Source organism: Setaria viridis, chromosome 4 (genome assembly GCF_005286985.2).
Source record: "Setaria viridis chromosome 4, Setaria_viridis_v4.0, whole genome shotgun sequence".
NCBI lineage: Eukaryota > Viridiplantae > Streptophyta > Magnoliopsida > Poales > Poaceae > Setaria > Setaria viridis.
The window spans coordinates 28,358,750-28,375,633 of record NC_048266.2 but is presented as its reverse complement, the minus strand read 5'-3'; the positions used below and the strand labels follow the sequence as shown (position 1 = coordinate 28,375,633).

Below are 16,884 nucleotides of genomic sequence, written 5' to 3'. Positions count from 1 at the left end.
GGCTGCCTACACCTGGAGGGAGTACGGAGGCCGCTCCCGTCTTGCTGTGGCAGTCCTTCCATAGAGCCGGCATAGATTTGTTGCACGAGTGGCACTGGCTTGAGGAGGGCGTGCTCTAGGCCGCTTGTGGAAAGCGCTCCAAGTTGCAGGCAGAAGAGCGCTCCAAGCTGCAGGCAGAAGAACGCCTCAGCCCGATGCAAACCGCGCAAGCAGGGAGCGAGGACCGGAGGTGTGGGGCCACTGCAAGCCCACACGAAGGGGCGGGAGGCACAGTGCCACTAGCGGGAATGGGTGACGCTGACGAGGCACCCCAAACCCTAATCGCCTAGCGGCGAGGAGAATCAGAGAGTGGGAGGATGCGGCGGCGCGGCACTAGGAGTGGCTGAAGGGTGGAAGGAGAAGAGAGGTATGGGAACGTGGTAGCCGCAAAGAGCGGCGCGGCCGCAGCGTCGGAGGCGGCGGCCGTCGGGGAGGCCGCGAGGGAGAGAGAGAGGGAGGGATTAGAGAGAACTGGGAGGGGGGGCGGCTCGAGCCAAGCGTGTGTCGCGGTTGCGGCGGGGGTTCTTCGCAAAATGACCGACGGGCGGTTTTTTACAAAAGCGACACGAAATTGGAATTTTCTCTTCTTGGTGTTGAGATATTTTGGAACCTAGGGAATGTGCCGTAAATAAATCGAACGCGGTTACTGTTGGCAAGAGGCCTCCCTGAACCCGAAGTCGATTGGCGGAGAACTAAAGAGCTTTTTTGCAAAATTCCACGCGCCTGCCGGCCTACCTTGGACGGCCGGATCCGCGCGATCGGACGGACGGGAAAAACAGGGCGACGTGGCCCGCGCCAATGGTCGCCGCGGAATTGGGGGGGGTCTTGATGTACGTGAGAGTCCAGCCCAGTAATGAAAACCATCCTGTTCGCCCGAACACGCCAGTTACAGGCCTCCTGCCTTCCACGTCGACGGCGGTCTCCTCTCGCCGCCGTCCTCTTCCTGCTCTTCCTTCTCTCCTATGCTGGAGCCTGGCGGAGAGCGGATCTGAGACCCATTTGAAGTTGGAGCGCTTCCTTCTCTGACGGTAAGTCAAAACCCAAGCCGATTTTGCTGTTTATAATTTCATATCGAGCTTTCTTGCGCTGGATCTTCTCCCCGATTTGCTGCGTGTGCAATCCAATCGGAATTTTCCTTTCTCTGTTCCCTCAATCGCCGCGCGGAGGAGATTGATTTCCTCCATTAATTGAGCACCTCGATTGATTTTACTGCCTTCCTTAAAAGTAACGTCGAGTCCGTGTCGGACTCGACCTCCGCCGCCGCCTCTCCCACACCGTACCACGCATCACGCAAGGAAGGAAGGAAATCGCCAATCAGATTCATCGCCATTTTTGGCAGTGCTTCTTCTATTTATACTCCCTCCTGCCTCCCTCCTTCCTTGCATCGACGAATCTTGCTGAGAAAAGAGAGAGGCCTTTGGGTCAAGAAGCAGAGGAGAGAAGCCCAAGCAGCAGGCAGCTACGACGATGGGGAGGCCGAGCAAGGGGCGGCAGCGCATCGAGATCCGCCTCATCAAGGACGCCGACCGGCTCGAGGTCACCTTCTCCAAGCGCAAGTCCGGGCTGCTCAAGAAGGCCTCCGAGCTCTCCCTCCTCTGCGGCGCGCACGTCGCCTTCGTCGTCTTCTCCCCCGGCGGCAGGGCGTTCGCGCTGGGCACCCCTTCCGTCGACCACGTCCTCCGCCGCTTCGACCCGCTGCCGGGCGACGAGGACGACGGCGAGCTCCTTGCGCTGCTTCAGGAAGGCGACGGCGTGAGCGCCATGGCGGACCGCGGGGCCGTGGAGGCCATTGTGCGGCGGACGGAGGAGATCAAGGCGCACGTGGCGGCGGAAAAGGCTCGGATGGACGCCATCGGGGAGAAGGTGCGCCAGGCCATGGTCAAAACCGGGGGGAAGTTCTGGTGGGAGGCGGATGTGGATGCGCTCGGGGAGGCTGAGCTGCCGGAGTTCGCCAGGGCGCTCCGTCGGCTCAGGGACAACGTGCAGCGCCACGTGGACCTGCTGTTGGCCTCTGCTTAGCCTCTGCTGCTGCAGTAGTTGCGGCTCTGCAAACCTGGGTCTTTTTAGTTTTGTTTAGTGCTTGGTTATTGCTTAGATTAGTGTGAAAGTAGTCTTTCAAAGGAACAACAAGGTTAGTGTTATTAGCCTCTCAAAGGACTAGAAATGGGTACTATGATTGGTTTTAGTGGTTAATTTTGACCTGCTGGTAAGTGAACAGTGGCTCTCATAATATGATTTTCTCTTGAATAATGACATGTAACGAATATCAGCAATACATTAACCATGTTCGTACCATCCATATTTATATGATATCAAGTTTGAAGTTCCGTTCTTTTATCTGTGTTCAGTTCTTGCAGTATTTGTTACCAGTAATCAAGTACTTTGATTATTTAAAATTGATGAATTTAAATCATGCAAAACAGAGGATCTGCTTCTGGCATTGTACACCGAAGTTTCATCTTGTTCATGTGATGCCATCTGTCTGAGTTAAAAGGGGAGTCAGATCAATATGGCAGAACCATCATCATCGTATTCATTGTCCTCCAAAAAACGACCACGCTCTCCTAATAATAATGATGAACATCCTCAAGGCAGAGATCAAATATGCTCAAGCCTTGGTGCGTGCTACTCTCTTTCTCCAGTATGCTTCCCTATGTTGTATGTCTTCAGTTATAGAAAACTGAACTTTTACTGTATTTAACAGTTCTGATGATGCAGAGGACAATCTTACATTCAATGATACCATGATAGCCCTTCAATTGATGCGCACACAGTTTCCAAAGCTGGAAAAGGTATTTTGTCTTCCTTGGAAATTGAGTTTCATCTTTCCGATCCTTTTAAGATCATTGAGAGTATGATCACAAGGAAACATGTAGTTTGTTGCTTTATTTTCTGCAATCCAGATAGACTAAATCCAGTATATATACACAAAGCTGAGTGTTTGCGTGCAAACTTAACCTGGTAAAGAATATGTTTTGTTTCACATATTTCTGGACTCGATTTTCTTATTATAAATTGTTAAACATAGTACCTGTGCAACCACCCATGTGCTTAGATCAAGGAAGAATAAAGTCAAGACTTAATCAATGTTGAGCACAACAAATTCAATAGAAGTTGCTGCCTCTAGCTTCATCAGTTTCTTAAAGCACAATGTGCCAAAAAAAATGTATGCTAAAAAACATGACGTCTTATCAGTCATTATTTATAATCAAGTTCGAATGAGATCTAGGAGGAAGTGTTCTTCTAGTTGTTCTTGATTCTCTTAGCCATTGCAAATAATTAATCCACTAAATAAGTTGTCACTTTTTTTTAACAAACATTCACAGCATTTTTGTTTCTTATAAGCATGACAGCTCAAAAGATGCAAATATTTTACCAAAAAGATTAATAAATCTTCAGAGTAACACATGTCTAATGCTTTAGCGTTATTTTTGTCCTTTTATTTGATCTGTAATTATAGTCAAGACTCAAGAAAATAGAAGTAAAAACTGTATGCTTTGGAAGAAACTTGTCCCTTAAGGCCTGTATGACATATGGGACTGTTCTCTTCTATCTTCCTTCTTAATACAAAGATGTGCATCTCTCTTGCTTGTTCGAGGAAAAAAAGGATTAAGACACAGGATCACCATAGTTTTTTGTCCACAATAAAGGATCATCATAGTTTCTTATTGGATTTTGTATATTTTATAGACCTCTTAATCTATTTGTGTACTCCTAAACTCTATTCAGAAACAAAAATTTCTCCATTTTCTATCTTTCACTTACTTTGATTTGTTTAGAGGCAAATTACTTGGCATCTTAGTGCCATCGGTATTTCTGCTATAAGTCTGTGTTTGGACGCTGCACCTTTTGCAGCTTCAAGGATATTTCCCCTGCTGCACCTTACCTGTTTGTCTTTTAGACTTTGACTATACTGTTTAGCGCGTCCTTAGTCCTTACCCTGTTATATGAAACACCGCAACTACTTAACCTCAAATCACAGCTTTAAAATCATTGACACAGAAAAAAATGCACCTAGAACTCTTGATTCCTTGTAACTTGTAAGACATATATTCAAAAATCTATTTGTGGACTTTGTTAATCACATGCTACTTATCTCATTGTTACTTCTTTTTTTTGGCATTGAGTAAGTTAAATCCTACTTTTCTGTCACTTGCAGGTTGTGGTGCAGCCATTCATTTTGCAGTCACAATTGTATAGCAGCGTGAAGGATAGAACACAAGTTGACAGAGACTTGGAGGTTTTCTTTTGAACTTATGTTGTTGTTTTTTAATGGGACACCAGTACATCAGTATGTTTTGTGGAACAATACATTTTTTGCCTCTGTTTTTGCATTAGTTTCTAGAAATATCATGTTAACATGCTCATTTTTATCGCTGACCACATTCAGAGATTCCAGATTATGACAAAAGAAAATCTAAATTCTGATGAAATTTTTCTTGGTTATCACCATGGCATCGAAAAATGAGCGGCTTCTTATTTTGCAGTCATTCAAGAAAGACAAATTATTACGTATATTCAAACTTAGTTCTGGGCAGGATGATCATGCAATCATGTTCATGGATGATTATTTGAAACAGGTATCTCTATGTCATGAATTCGGCAATAATGAGCTCACTAGATGACAGTAATTGGACTATGAATCTACATCATAAAAATGTGAACAACTCTATGTTGAAACTTCTGTGTTAAAAAGGGAAGAGACAGACATTTCTCTTTGCTGTCATCTACGAGATATTGGACAGAATAGCTTTTGTATTGCGAATTGTGAGTTGTAGATAACTCCACCTAATAGCTGTATGCACCAGACAAGCTTGGTTCTTTCAAGGCTGTTACTTGTATGGCTTGATCAGATTGTTGCACTATGCTGTATTTAAGCATATTTTTAGATGCCTGAACATAAGAAAACCTTGTCTTTTATTGGACTGCTAAATGGTTCCATCAAATTTCGTATAGGTATGCATGCAAATTTCTTATTTGATATCATGTTTCAATATTCAACTGTACTTGATCCTTACACACTTAACTTTAAGTGGTGATGTTTTTCGTGATGAGTTCTGTAAGGCTTTGCTTGTCATGGGATTATGAGAAAGAGACACATTTAAATTCAACAACAGAAGTACATTGCATTCACTTTGTCTTTGAATAGTATGTTTTTACAAATGTGCCCAAAGCAGTGAATATGTAATTCATTATATTCACTCCTGTTTTGTTCTATAGTTTTAGTTATTATGTTCAAATACCATACCCATATATATCTCCATCATATTTGTGTATGTTTTTCTTGTTAAACTATTAACTTATCTGTTTCTTTGTTGCATTGAACTTATGAAGGTTGCTTTTGCTATCAAGCGGTCAGGGGGCAAAGATCAAGATGGTAGTGAAGTGTTTAAATGGTTTGAGAGATATGTTATCCCTTCGAAACTGGATGTTAGCATAAATCAAATAGAGCTGGTAAGTATCAAGAATTAGGCGACGAACCAAGATTTACATAAAATATTCAAATATATCTAATATTTCTCATTGCAGTGTTCACTGTTATCACGCGGTGGTGGTGTGACAGACAAACATATCACACTATTGATGAATGCTGGTCTCTTAGTAAGTAATTTCCTCATTGTTGTTTAAGATAATTAACACAGGTAGTGTGGCTATAATTTCAAGTTATGCCAATTCTAAATACTGAAAGAATACATGTGGCTGTATATATACTACTTGTATGGTTTGTTTCTATGCTTATCAGTGAGTCGATGGCTACGCCTGGCTTGATAAAAATACGATTAGATTTCTCTTGATCAGTGCTTATTAAATACTGTATTACATGTTTATGTTGGTCTTTTTCCTTCCAGACTCGCCAACTTATTGATCCAAACATTTACTGGTTTGCTATTCCAAGAATTGGCCCTATACTGAAAGGCCTATCCCAGGTTTGTGCGCCTTGACAGATATTTCAGTTTTCAGGTTTTGCAAACTTATCAATATGGACATCTTTTACCATTTAATTTGGTTCTGTTGAGCAGGGTAGGAAGGAAATTCTTTCGTTGTTGAACCGTAAAAAGTACAAGGAGATGCTGCTCTCTTCGCTGGAGAAGACAAAGTTAAGATTATCGCCTCTTGATACACGATTCCTCCTCCGCGATTTGATTGGATCCGGTCACATAAAAACAGTTCAGACACCTACTGGTTTACTTGCTCGCATAACAAGAGATTGATAAAGCCGTTTCTTGTAATTATGTTAATTTTTCTTCCTTATCCGATCAGGCGCAATTTACTGATTCTGATTTTGTTTTGCATTCACCTGTTCTCATTTCTCAACATCTTTTATTTGAGAGAACAAATTTGCCTGATCATACAACAAAAGGAGGAATCAGGATCCACCTATTGTTTTCAGGAATGCATTGCACCTGACTGTCTAGTTCGTCGTGTAGCAGCATCCACCATCCATGTCTGGTGAATAATAGTTGTTATTTGAGTATTGAATTGTTGTCCTTGTTTAAAATGATCACATCCGCGTGGGACGGTGATTGGTTTGTTGCGAGTTGTGGCTTGTGACTGGCCGCTTCCCCAATTGCTACTCCCTCCGCTCGGTTTCAAATTATAGATCGTTTTGACTTTTCTAGGTTTATAAATGTTGCAATGCATTCAGATATACACTATGTCTAGATACGTATCTAAGGCCAAAACGAAATGGAGGAAGCATTTGATTGGTGACATTGGGAGAACTCAAACTGAAGAATCTTTGCATCCATCAATCTCCTTGAAAAAGGCTCTGGTTTCCGTTGCCATAGCCGCCAACAGCAGCGGCGGCATGCATGTCGTGTTGCTGCCATGGCTGGCCTTCGGCCACATCCTCCCCTTCACGGAGCTCGCCAAGCGCATAGCTCGGCAGGGCCACCGGGTCACCATCCTCACCACACCGAGGAACACCCGCCGGCTCATCGACATCCCTCCGGACCTCGCCGCCCTCATCCGCATCGTGGACATCCCGCTGCCGCGCGTCGAGCACCTGCCGGAGGACGCCGAGGCGAGCATCGACCTCCCCTCCGACGACCTCCGCCCGTACCTGCGCCTGGCCTACGACCACGCCTTCGCCCGCGCGCTGTCGGACATCTTGGAGGCGGCGCCGGCGCCGTCGTGGCGGACGGACTGGGTCCTCACCGACTACGCGGCGTACTGGGCGCCGGAGGCCGCGGCGAGGCACGGCGTGCCGTGCGCGTACCTCAGCCTGTACGCCGCCGCGGCGCTCGGCTTCTTCGGCACCCCGGAGGCGCTCATGGGCCGCGGCAGGCACGCCAAGACGGCGCCGGAGCACCTCACCGAGGTCCCCGACTTCGTGCCCTTCCCGAGCACCGTCGCGTACCGCGGCCACGAGGCGCGCGGGATGTTCAGGCCGGTCGCGGTCGCCGACGTGTCCGGCGTGGCGGAGCTCCACCGCTCCGGCATGTCCATCGCCGGCAGCCAGGTCGTGGGCATCAGGACCAGCATGGAGTTCGAGCCGGAGTGGCTGCGGCTGCTCGGCGAGCTGTACCAGAAGCCGGTGATCCCGGTGGGGCTCTTCCCTCCGCCGCCAACACAAGACGTCGCCGGCCACGAGGCAACGATGCGGTGGCTGGATGGGCAGGCGCCGGGCTCCGTCGTGTACGCGGCGTTCGGCAGCGAGGCGAAGCTGGCAAGCGCGCAGCTGGAGGCGATCGCGCTGGGCTTGGAGGCCTCCGGCCTGCCGTTCCTCTGGGCGTTCAGGGCTCCCGGCGCCGGCGCCGACACCGGAGACGAAGGCACGGGCGGCGGCTTACCGGCCGGCTTCGAGGAGCGGGTCGCCGGCCGTGGAGTCGTCTGCCGAGGCTGGGTGCCTCAGGTGAGCTTCCTGGCTCACGGGTCCGTGGGGGCGTTCCTGACGCACGCCGGCTGGAACTCCGTCACCGAGGGCCTAGCGAACGGCGTGAAGCTGGTGCTGCTGCCCCTGATGTTCGATCAGGGACTCAACGCCAGGCTTCTCGTGGAGAAGAAGATGGGCGTCGAGGTGGTGCGGGACGAGGAGGACGGATCGTTCGCGCCCAAGGACATTGCAGCTGCGCTGAGGAGGGTCATGGTGGAGGATGCCAGCGAGGAGTTGGGGATGAAGGCCAAAGAGGCCGCCAGAGTGTTTGGAAATGATGAGGCCAATGATCAGTGCCTGCGAGATTTTCTAAGGTACCTGTCGGAACACAGCAGGCACAGTTAAAGCAGAGCACTAGTTCAACGCGCTAAGCTGCAGGTTGAAAGCGGAACAGAAAATTACCGACCATCCGATATCATTTTTTTGCGTATTATGATATTGTTTTCAACAGTTTCTATTTTTAGTGAAAGATAAAGTTGTCATTTTTTATTTAGTGGGTCCTGGTGAGTGGTGGCCATCATTTACATCAATGCAGGCTCTTCCACTGGTAAAATCTGTAGGATTAAGATAGAGGCGCAACTGCAGTTTTGTGAGTAGTCTCCATACACAAAGTATGTGCAAAGAATCACTTCAATCCTCACGTTCTGAATAGACGTCTCCGACATGCAGGGGGCTTAAAAAGGTGAATATTAACTAAGATATTAAGCTGGTATGCACCTGTCACCGCATACTCTCTGCGTCCCAAAATAGCTATGTAATTTGGGACAGAGGAAGTAAGAGAGACAACCGAATACAGCCTATGGTCCCAGCAGTTTTTTTCCTGCTTGCGCGGGTGCAGTCATTTTAGTTTGACGGTGGACTATTTATGCTTGCACAACGTGTGTCAATCATTTGATATAATGGCAGCACTAGCCATTTAGCCATAGACTTTGCGTGAGATAAAAGCAAAACCTTGTGGGATGACGCTTGAAAATCATCTGCCCTGACACAGCTTGTAGTAAAACATACTCCCTCAGTACTAGTAGAGAAGTTGGCTTGCTTCGTTCACTCTTTGGGTCCAAACCTCCTTTCATTCACAACCGAAAAGTAAACCAGCGCTACGTATACGAGAGTGGGTATCACTCCCACTCTCCCGGTTCCACCACTCGGAGTGAAAGGTATTATCACTTTTCACTACTGGTTGGTGTTACCAATCGGAAGTGATACTTTTTCCACAAAACAAATAAGAAAGAAAAAAGGTGTTCTAATTTCTAAACAATTCCAGCTACAGAGCCTCTGTAGCTTCTTCTTCGAAGAACAAAATAAAACTGATTCCAACATCTACTCTAGTATCATACATAAAAAAGGTTTAACTCATTCATTTCATAGAACATCAATTTTCTAAATTGATTTCACTATCAAGGACACTATATTTGTCATATTGACAGGGTGCACAGATTATTAAAAGTAGCCATGAGTGTCATCCCGTGCTTGCCTATGAACGGGGAGTGATACCTATCTAGCATCATTCCTTGTTCTTTCCGGCTTCATGATTGATTTATCCTTAGAGCCACAGAACCGAGAGTGTTGCCATCAATACTATGGCCAACCGTTAGTGATGCGCCGCCAATTGTGAAGCCCAGATCTCTAGTAGAGTCGGTCATACAACAGCTTCAGTATATTTTGTGAAGTGTCGGTCATACAACCGATCATATAAGGAATGCACTAAGAGATTAACAATTTTTCCTGATGTTCTATAGAACCCAACGGCTCAGTATATTTTGCGAATTAGTTGTGTGTTTCAGAGGATGCTTGGTTCCCCGCCATGGAATGCCACGCCACTGTAGCGTGGCGGGTGTGGCGCCTAGAATCAGCGCCACAGCCGTGGCGTGGCTTCCCATGGCTGGGAAGCAAGCACGTCCTCAGTCTCGTCCTAAGGATCAAACTGAGGGAGGGCACAAAGCTGCAGCTGGACACTGATGCCAAGTTTGAGAAGGGCAGGTGAGCAACTAACTGATCCATATCACTCACTAACTAGACCAGCTGTAGGTGAGAAATATTTAATCTCTTATGGTTATGTAGATATATAACGCTTGCAATATAAACTGAAGTATTCTCTGTAGCTTTTCCTTTCAGATATACCAGAGGCGTCAGGCGACCTGCTGCCGGGGCGACAACCAGAGGTCCAGAGGTGAGCGCTAATGTCTGTTACTCTGTTTGAGTACAATTGATATACTATTTTTGTTAATTAGTGTGTATCAGTGTATGCCTTTAAGTGGAGATCATAGAACTTTGCAAATTGCAAAATGAAGAACAAGAAGTAGATTGATTTGAGGATTTTGTGGGAAAGTAAGGCAAAGACACAGAAGGTAGGCTCGACATCAACACTGCAGCTAGTTAACAATGAGAGTGAATCTCAGAATCCACATGCTCCTTTTGTTGAGGTAGTCACAATTGAAAGTTAGAGTTACTTTGTAATTTTTTGAACCTGTGACTTTGTGGTTGTCAAACTATATACTGAACCATGACTATATTGAACGTGCATAGCTCTATACCTTATTTCAACAAGTTTTGTGGATATATGCATGGATGCTGAAATGTCTAATCTGAATATGCAAGGCTTAATATTCTTAAAAAGCCATCTGAAATTTCCTTTTCTTTTTGTCCCAGGAGTTTTAGAGCACCCAGCAGTTTGGATGATTCCTACAATGTCGCTACTTGGTTCCTGTTGTCTAAATATAATGAAAACTGCAAGTAAACTGCTTCTCTTTGGGCTTACTTCCTCCTATATCGGTTTGCTTGGCATCAGCAGCAAGTGACGTGACAGCATTAGTGATGAAGATTCTGGAACCTGACAGCACTATGTGTTTTTATCTCTTCAACAAGATCTAAGGATCAGATCTAGGGAGACCGAGGGAGGGCGTACAGCTGCAGTTGGATGCTGATGCCAACTTTAAGAAGGAAAGATGAGCAACAAACTAATCTATTTTGTAATAACTGCTTCATGTTACTATTGTATCTGAAATTATTTCACCGATGCTGGTCCTGACTAATTTGGATGATGAGTGAAATAGAAAAGCTCAAACTGATGCTCTTGTGTTTAGATGACCTTGCAAAAGCTGTTATGTGGTGTTGTAGTTTGGTTCACGTTGATATAAATATGTTGTACAATATTGTTTTGATTGTGATAATAGAAAAAGCGAAGTGCATGTTGATCTTGTATTTCAGAATGCAACCATATCAGGTCCGCCCTCTTTTTTTTCCCTCATCATTAGTAACGTGTTTTTTAAAAAACATGTCACTATTCACTCTTACCAGTGACGCATTTTGGAAAACACGTCACTATTCACTCTTACAAGTGACGCATTTTGAATAAAATCTGTCACTATTGATACATATTAGTGATGCGGGTTTTTAAAAGCCGTCACTGGTAGATCACGTTAGTGGCACGGTATACTAGAAAACGCTTCACGCTTTACTGTTGTAGAATTAGTGACACGAATCACTATTGATACATATTAGTGATATGAATATTCATAAAATGCGTCACTATTGATACATATTAGTGACATGGGTGGTAAAAAACTGTCATTGGTAAGAATTTATTAGTGACGTAGTGATGGCATTTTAGTGACGCGAGAAATATCCGTCACTAATATGTATTTTAGCCGTCACTAATGTATGTCTTGTGATGTAGTGGATAGTGGTTAAGGCTACGCATTGAAGATGCTATCTTATTCAAAATGTGCATCCGTGAATGGTATTACTCAGTTTCATTCTGACTTTCAATTTATTACAGTTCTTAAAGCACTATTTGTATAGATACAACAAGAGGTGCATCCTTGCATTGGAATAGGAGGCGCCATATAATTGATGGGATAGCTCAAGAACTTCTCTACCTCCACAAGCATTTGCGCTTGGCGAGCAATATTCTCTTAGATGATAATACGGGTCAGACTTTGGTCTTGCTCGAATATTTGGTTCGAACGAAACCCATGCAAATACAAGTAGAGTTGTGGGGACACAGTAAGAACTTTGCTCAACTATAGTACTCAATGGCGTCATCCCACATGGTGATTTTTTTTTAGTTTCAAGTGTTACAAACTTTAATTAATATTATTCCGTCCAGTGGTTATATGGCGCCTGAATATGCTTCAGAGGGCCACTTCTCAATCAAGTATGACGTCTTCAGTTTCGGTGTGTTGCTCCTAGAGATAATTACTGGTAAAAGAAACACGGGGTTCCATCAATCTGGGAATTTCCCCAATCTTATTGGATATGTAAGTGAAATCGGCCAGTTTTTATTATTCTTGTTACACGTGTTGTTCCTGTAAAAAAGGAAAGTATACTCTACAACAACATATATAACTTGTGCGTAAATCAATATACTCCCTCCATTTCAAATTATAGGTTGTCTGACTTTTCTAGGGGCATTCTAGTACCTAAATATTTGCATTCCAATTGGCTACTATCGAAAGAAGGAAAATGGTTAGAAGTTATTGATCCTTGTTTGGACGTCGAACATAATGACGTCGAGATGATGAGATTCATAAACGTCGCTTTGATGTGCGTGCAAGACAGTGCGATTAATCGCCCTACGATGACAGATGTCATCTCGCTGCTTAACGAGAGCTCAAGTTTGCCTGAGCCAAAACAGCCAGCATACTTCGGGGGTGTTTGGGAGGGGGACTAAACTTTAACCTCCCATTTTAGTTAGATTTTAGCCCTCTCCTCCCAAACACCTAGGCTAAAATGGCGGAGCTAAACTTTAACCCTCCATAATCCATTAGCCCCTCCAAGGGGTGCTAAAATGGGTTAAAGGGGGCTAAAAGTGGTCCCCCAGACAAATTTCCACCCCCTCCCTCCCTCCCCTCTCTCTCCTCCCCGCACGCTCCGCCCGGCCCCGCCTCGCCTCGCCTGGCTCCGCCTCGCCTCGCCGGCTCCGCCACCACCACCGCCTCGCCTCGCCGGCCCCGCCACCGCCGCCTTCCCCCCGCCGGCCTCCCCTCCGTCGCCGTCGGGTCTCGCCGCCACCGCTGAGCCCCGCCGTCTCCGCCGGCCTCCTCTCTGCTAGGTCCCACCGCCTCCGCCTCGGCGGCCTCCGGCGACCCCACCTCCTCCGGCCGGACCCGCCGCCTCCGGCCAGCCCCGCGGCCTCCGGCGACCAGCGGCCTCCGACCCGCCTCCTTCGGCCGTACTCCGCCGCCTCCGCAACCCTATCTCTCTCGGCGCCGCCGGGCCCGTCCTCCCTGTCGGCGAGGGAGACGGGGAAGAGTAGTAGGACGGAGGCGACTGGCCGGATCCGAGGTGGCCAGCCGGATCCTCACTCCCCATCCTTGCCGCCGCCGTCGCTTCGGGTCCGGCAGCCGCCGCCGCTCTTCCCCTCCTCCTCCCTATCCCCGCCGATGTTGTCGGCCCCCGGGACATGGAGCGCGCGCCTGGAGCACTCCCTTTCCCACCATCAGGAAGGGCGCCTAGACCATGGGCGGCACCGGCGAAAGCGAGACGCCATCGACGATGCTGGCGTCGGGCTGCAGATCCTGGTCCAGCACCGCCACCACACGTGGGGTAAAGGAAGAAGGAGAGAAGGGGGTAAAAGAGTCTTTTGACAATCAAAGTGCTAAAGTTTAGCCCCCATCCAAACATCCCACAATGCTAAAATTTAGCACTCCATTTGAGGGGACTAAACTTTAGCCAGGGCTAAATTTTAGCCCCTTCCTCCCAAACAGGGCCTTCAACATCAGTTTGGCGAACAATGCGGAATGTCTTATTGAGTTCGAGAAATCCTACAGCATAAATGATGTTACTAATTCACCTCCAAAGGGTAGATAGGTAAATTTTGTACTTGCCTAAACTCTATCTTGTAAGACAAGAATTATAATTGAAACTCTATTTGAAATTAAAAGTAAAATGCTATGGGACTCCATTAAGTTTATTGCGTGGTGATTCAAATCTTATTTTGACTTGGACTTAATAGAGATGTGTTATCAGAGTTCTACTGTAACAACCTGGGTGCTTAAACGGTGTTTTAATCGTAAGAACAAGTTCTTTAGTGCTTAAAGAAGAACTTGGGCAATATTAAGGCAAGTGAAAGTACCCTTTTCTCCCTCACCAGCTTAAAGCCCTGCCCAAAAACCGTAACTCGAGTTTCTGCTTGGGAACTTAAAGATCTATCCAATCAAGAGTTGGAGAACTAGGTTCCTACAACAACTTTGTAATTGGACCTTTGTCCAATTCACCTCCGAAGTTTCCCAAATCTGCAGCTCAAGTCAACCCAGAACCCTGAAAACCAGCCAAACAGCCGTTTTTCTCTAAGTCCTAAAAACAGGCGTGCCTCCGAACCTTGAAGTGTTGAATCTTCAAATCCACCATGTTTTTGAACTCGGTCAAATTACAAAAGTTGGACCTTGGTCTGTGTTCTACAACTCTTGTAAAGGGAGTCAACATGGTGCGGTTTGGAAATCGGGAGATCAAGAGGCTTGAAGATGGGCCCGGCAAAGGATCTCGCGGATCCGTCGGCCAGACAGCGCCAGAGCGCGCGTGCGCCGCGCTCCAGAGCGCCGCCGCCGTGTGGCGTGACCTCGCTGGCGAGCTCCACCTCGCCCAGTCGCTGACCGTGACAAGATGGATCAGCACACCTCGTTCCCCAGTCGCGCGCAGTAGCGCCCTACAGGCCCCTCCGCCCCGTCTCGTCCCGCTCGAGGCCTCGCCTCCCGCGCGCATCCGCCCCACCCGGATCCTCGATCGCACGCCCCAACGCCTTCCGGCCCTCCCGTCACACCCCGGCCGCGCTGCCCACGCGCACGCCCCGACGCTATCGCCTCCGCCAACCACCGCGCAGGCAGTGACAACTCCTTCCCCCGCCTCGCCAGTAGCGTGCCCCGACAGAGCCGCTAGCCCCACGCATGCTCGCGCCACACTGCTCGCCCTGTCACCTCACCTGCAGCGCCCTCGCTTGCAATGCCCTTCCCTCCCTCCTGTCCGCCAATGGCGCCGCCGCCATTGATGGCCGCGACCACACACTTGCACAAACCTAGTAGATCCGCGCGCCCAGCAAACCCGCTTTGCCCCAGCCCCAAAATCCTTGCTGCCCAACCAGGGCAAGATTGCGTCCAAGCTCACCAATGGAGACGCCGGCCAATCTTCGCCGCGACAGAGCACTTCCTTCTCCCTCGATCTTATCCTCTCGCCCGCTCGAGCTCGTTTCCTTCCTCCGAACACTTCCGAGCTACTAACCCCTTTCCAGCTCTTCCCAACCCTGTTCTACTCGCCTGAGTGCTGTCCGCCTCACCCGAGTCTTGTCCGCCTTGCCCGACTCGCCCGAGTGCTGTTCGCCTCGCCCGAGGGTTGTCCACCTCGTCCAAGGGCTCGGTTGTATCTTTTTTGTTGATCGAGGGTATCCACGTAAAATTTTGAGGACTTCTCTGTGTTAAATCTGAGGATCCCGGTACAGTTATTCCTTAAGTCTAAGGGTCAGATCGTAAGTTTTCCCTGATCCGACTCTTTTAACTCGAATGAAATCGACAGAAACTTGGAAGTTACATATTAAATCGAGGAAAAATCAGAAAAATGTGAAATCACTTTGGTTGGAATCCTCGTTCTGAGTAGAATCCAATAAAGTGGGTTTCACACCTTTTTGTGTAGTTTTGCTACAGTTTTGGTTTAAATCCTTGCAAATACTATTGAAATCACCATCTAAATGTCTTATCCTTGCATTGCATTTGTGTAGAGCTGAACCTCGCAGACGAAACCTACGAGCTTCACCCGGCGCCGAAAGACAAAGTTGTAGCTGAACTGCTACCTGCAGGAGTTGAGCCTGTGCACGCCGAGGACCAATTCGCTACCGCCCCGCTTGAAGGCAAGCCCCAGAGCATAACCCAGTTTATCTAAACTTGTGCATGCCTTCTGTTGTTATGAGTGCGAATTTACGTTCCGGGAGTTGATTGAAATCGTAGATGCATGACTTAGATTCCCTTTGATCTGAACACTAGTATGATAGGCCGAGTAGTTGCTTTGCTAAACAGATATCGGTAAAAGTCGAGTGATTCCCTATCACTCGCGAGTTATAGGAGTTGATTGCTTTACTTGTGCTACAACTATAAGGATGATGGATGGGGCAGGACCTTGTGAATTGTTTTGGTGGTCGGTGGATTGCCCCATCTATCTAAATGAATTTGACTAAGGTCGAGATGTGCTAGTGTTCGTGATCAAGTATTTGAACAGTACTAATCTCATACCTAGTATGGGATGGGGAAGCCTAGTACCTGATTGAACCGGCAAGTGGCTTATACCCCTGCTGTCCTTGGAACGTAGTTCCCATGGTGCATCATGTGGGTGCAAGTGCGGTCACAGTATGGTAGAGACCGGGACTGTGGAGCATTGCATGCCAAAGGTTGTTTGGACCTAACATGCGCCTGGGAATTGATGGGAACGGCTGACAAGTGAAGCGACCGTTCATGGTGCGCGGATGTCGTGAGATTAGGTTCACCATGCATGGTTAAGAAATTCAAATTGATTTGTCTGCCTCTCACAGTTTGAGACTACTTGATCGTTATGCTACACTGAGTAAGAATGGAACTTGATGGTGATGTTAATATTAATGCTTGTCATAAATTGCTTGGAAACTTTTGCTTGGTTAGTATAGTGGCTAACTTAGATTGGTAAATGAACATAGAGCCTGTGGCTAAAATGTTGAAAGTAAGGACCTACTATAGTCGCTTTTGGCAAAAACAAACCCCTCAGCCAAAAAGCCTTGCATGTCTAGAAGTTGGTGGAGTAGTTACCACCTGTCGGTTAAGTCTTGTTGAGCGTAGTCGCTCGGCCTTGTTGTGGCAAATCTTTTCAGGTGATGTTGTCACCCCTGAGTTTGCTGCTTGTGGCACTTGGCTTCCCCAGCTTCCTCCTGGGTGAACGGTCGAGTGGGATCCCTCCTCGGACGGCGAGGACCAGGATCAGTGATGTCATGATCGGCCTCGTCGACTTCGGCGCTA

The 16,884-nt window shown here is 47.3% G+C and overlaps 3 protein-coding genes across 5 annotated transcripts; all 3 read left to right on the top strand.

The window, feature by feature from the left end:
- Positions 1 to 886: 886 nt before the first annotated feature.
- Positions 887 to 6,332, top strand: LOC117852985 (uncharacterized). 3 transcript variants are annotated; one of them, XM_034735317.2, is made up of 9 exons: positions 887 to 1,067; positions 2,463 to 2,657; positions 2,758 to 2,831; positions 4,199 to 4,279; positions 4,527 to 4,619; positions 5,374 to 5,493; positions 5,569 to 5,640; positions 5,889 to 5,966; positions 6,060 to 6,332. In XM_034735317.2, the coding sequence occupies exons 2-9, from the start codon at positions 2,549 to 2,551 to the stop codon at positions 6,249 to 6,251; spliced, it is 819 nt and encodes a 272-aa protein (XP_034591208.1). In that variant the 5' UTR covers positions 887 to 1,067; positions 2,463 to 2,548; the 3' UTR covers positions 6,252 to 6,332. The 3 variants fall into 3 exon arrangements, with proteins under 3 accessions (XP_034591208.1, XP_034591210.1, XP_034591209.1); XM_034735319.2 differs by lacking the exon at positions 4,527 to 4,619; XM_034735318.2 differs by lacking the exon at positions 887 to 1,067 and having other exon boundaries at positions 2,501 to 2,657; positions 2,744 to 2,831.
- LOC117852987 (agamous-like MADS-box protein AGL62) lies at positions 1,075 to 2,362 on the top strand. Its single transcript, XM_034735320.2, has one exon. The coding sequence runs from the start codon at positions 1,507 to 1,509 to the stop codon at positions 2,056 to 2,058; it is 552 nt and encodes a 183-aa protein (XP_034591211.1). The 5' UTR covers positions 1,075 to 1,506; the 3' UTR covers positions 2,059 to 2,362.
- A 238-nt stretch (positions 6,333 to 6,570) lies between the features above and the next one.
- LOC117852984 (putative UDP-rhamnose:rhamnosyltransferase 1) lies at positions 6,571 to 8,404 on the top strand. The gene has a single exon (XM_034735316.2). It carries the CDS (start codon positions 6,668 to 6,670, stop codon positions 8,258 to 8,260), a length of 1,593 nt encoding a protein of 530 aa, XP_034591207.1. The 5' UTR covers positions 6,571 to 6,667; the 3' UTR covers positions 8,261 to 8,404.
- Positions 8,405 to 16,884: the final 8,480 nt, after the last annotated feature.

Excerpts from the sequence above, each read along its gene's own strand:
- LOC117852985 (XM_034735317.2), top strand. The coding sequence starts at position 2,549 with ATGGCAGAACCATCATCATCGTATTCATTGTCCTCCAAAAAACGACCA. Across the intron at positions 2,658-2,757 it reads TCAAATATGCTCAAGCCTTG|AGGACAATCTTACATTCAAT; the intron begins GTGCGTGCTACT and ends CTGATGATGCAG. Across the intron at positions 4,620-5,373 it reads TGGATGATTATTTGAAACAG|GTTGCTTTTGCTATCAAGCG; the intron begins GTATCTCTATGT and ends GAACTTATGAAG.
- LOC117852984 (XM_034735316.2), top strand. The coding sequence starts at position 6,668 with ATGTTGCAATGCATTCAGATATACACTATGTCTAGATACGTATCTAAG.
- LOC117852987 (XM_034735320.2), top strand. The coding sequence starts at position 1,507 with ATGGGGAGGCCGAGCAAGGGGCGGCAGCGCATCGAGATCCGCCTCATC.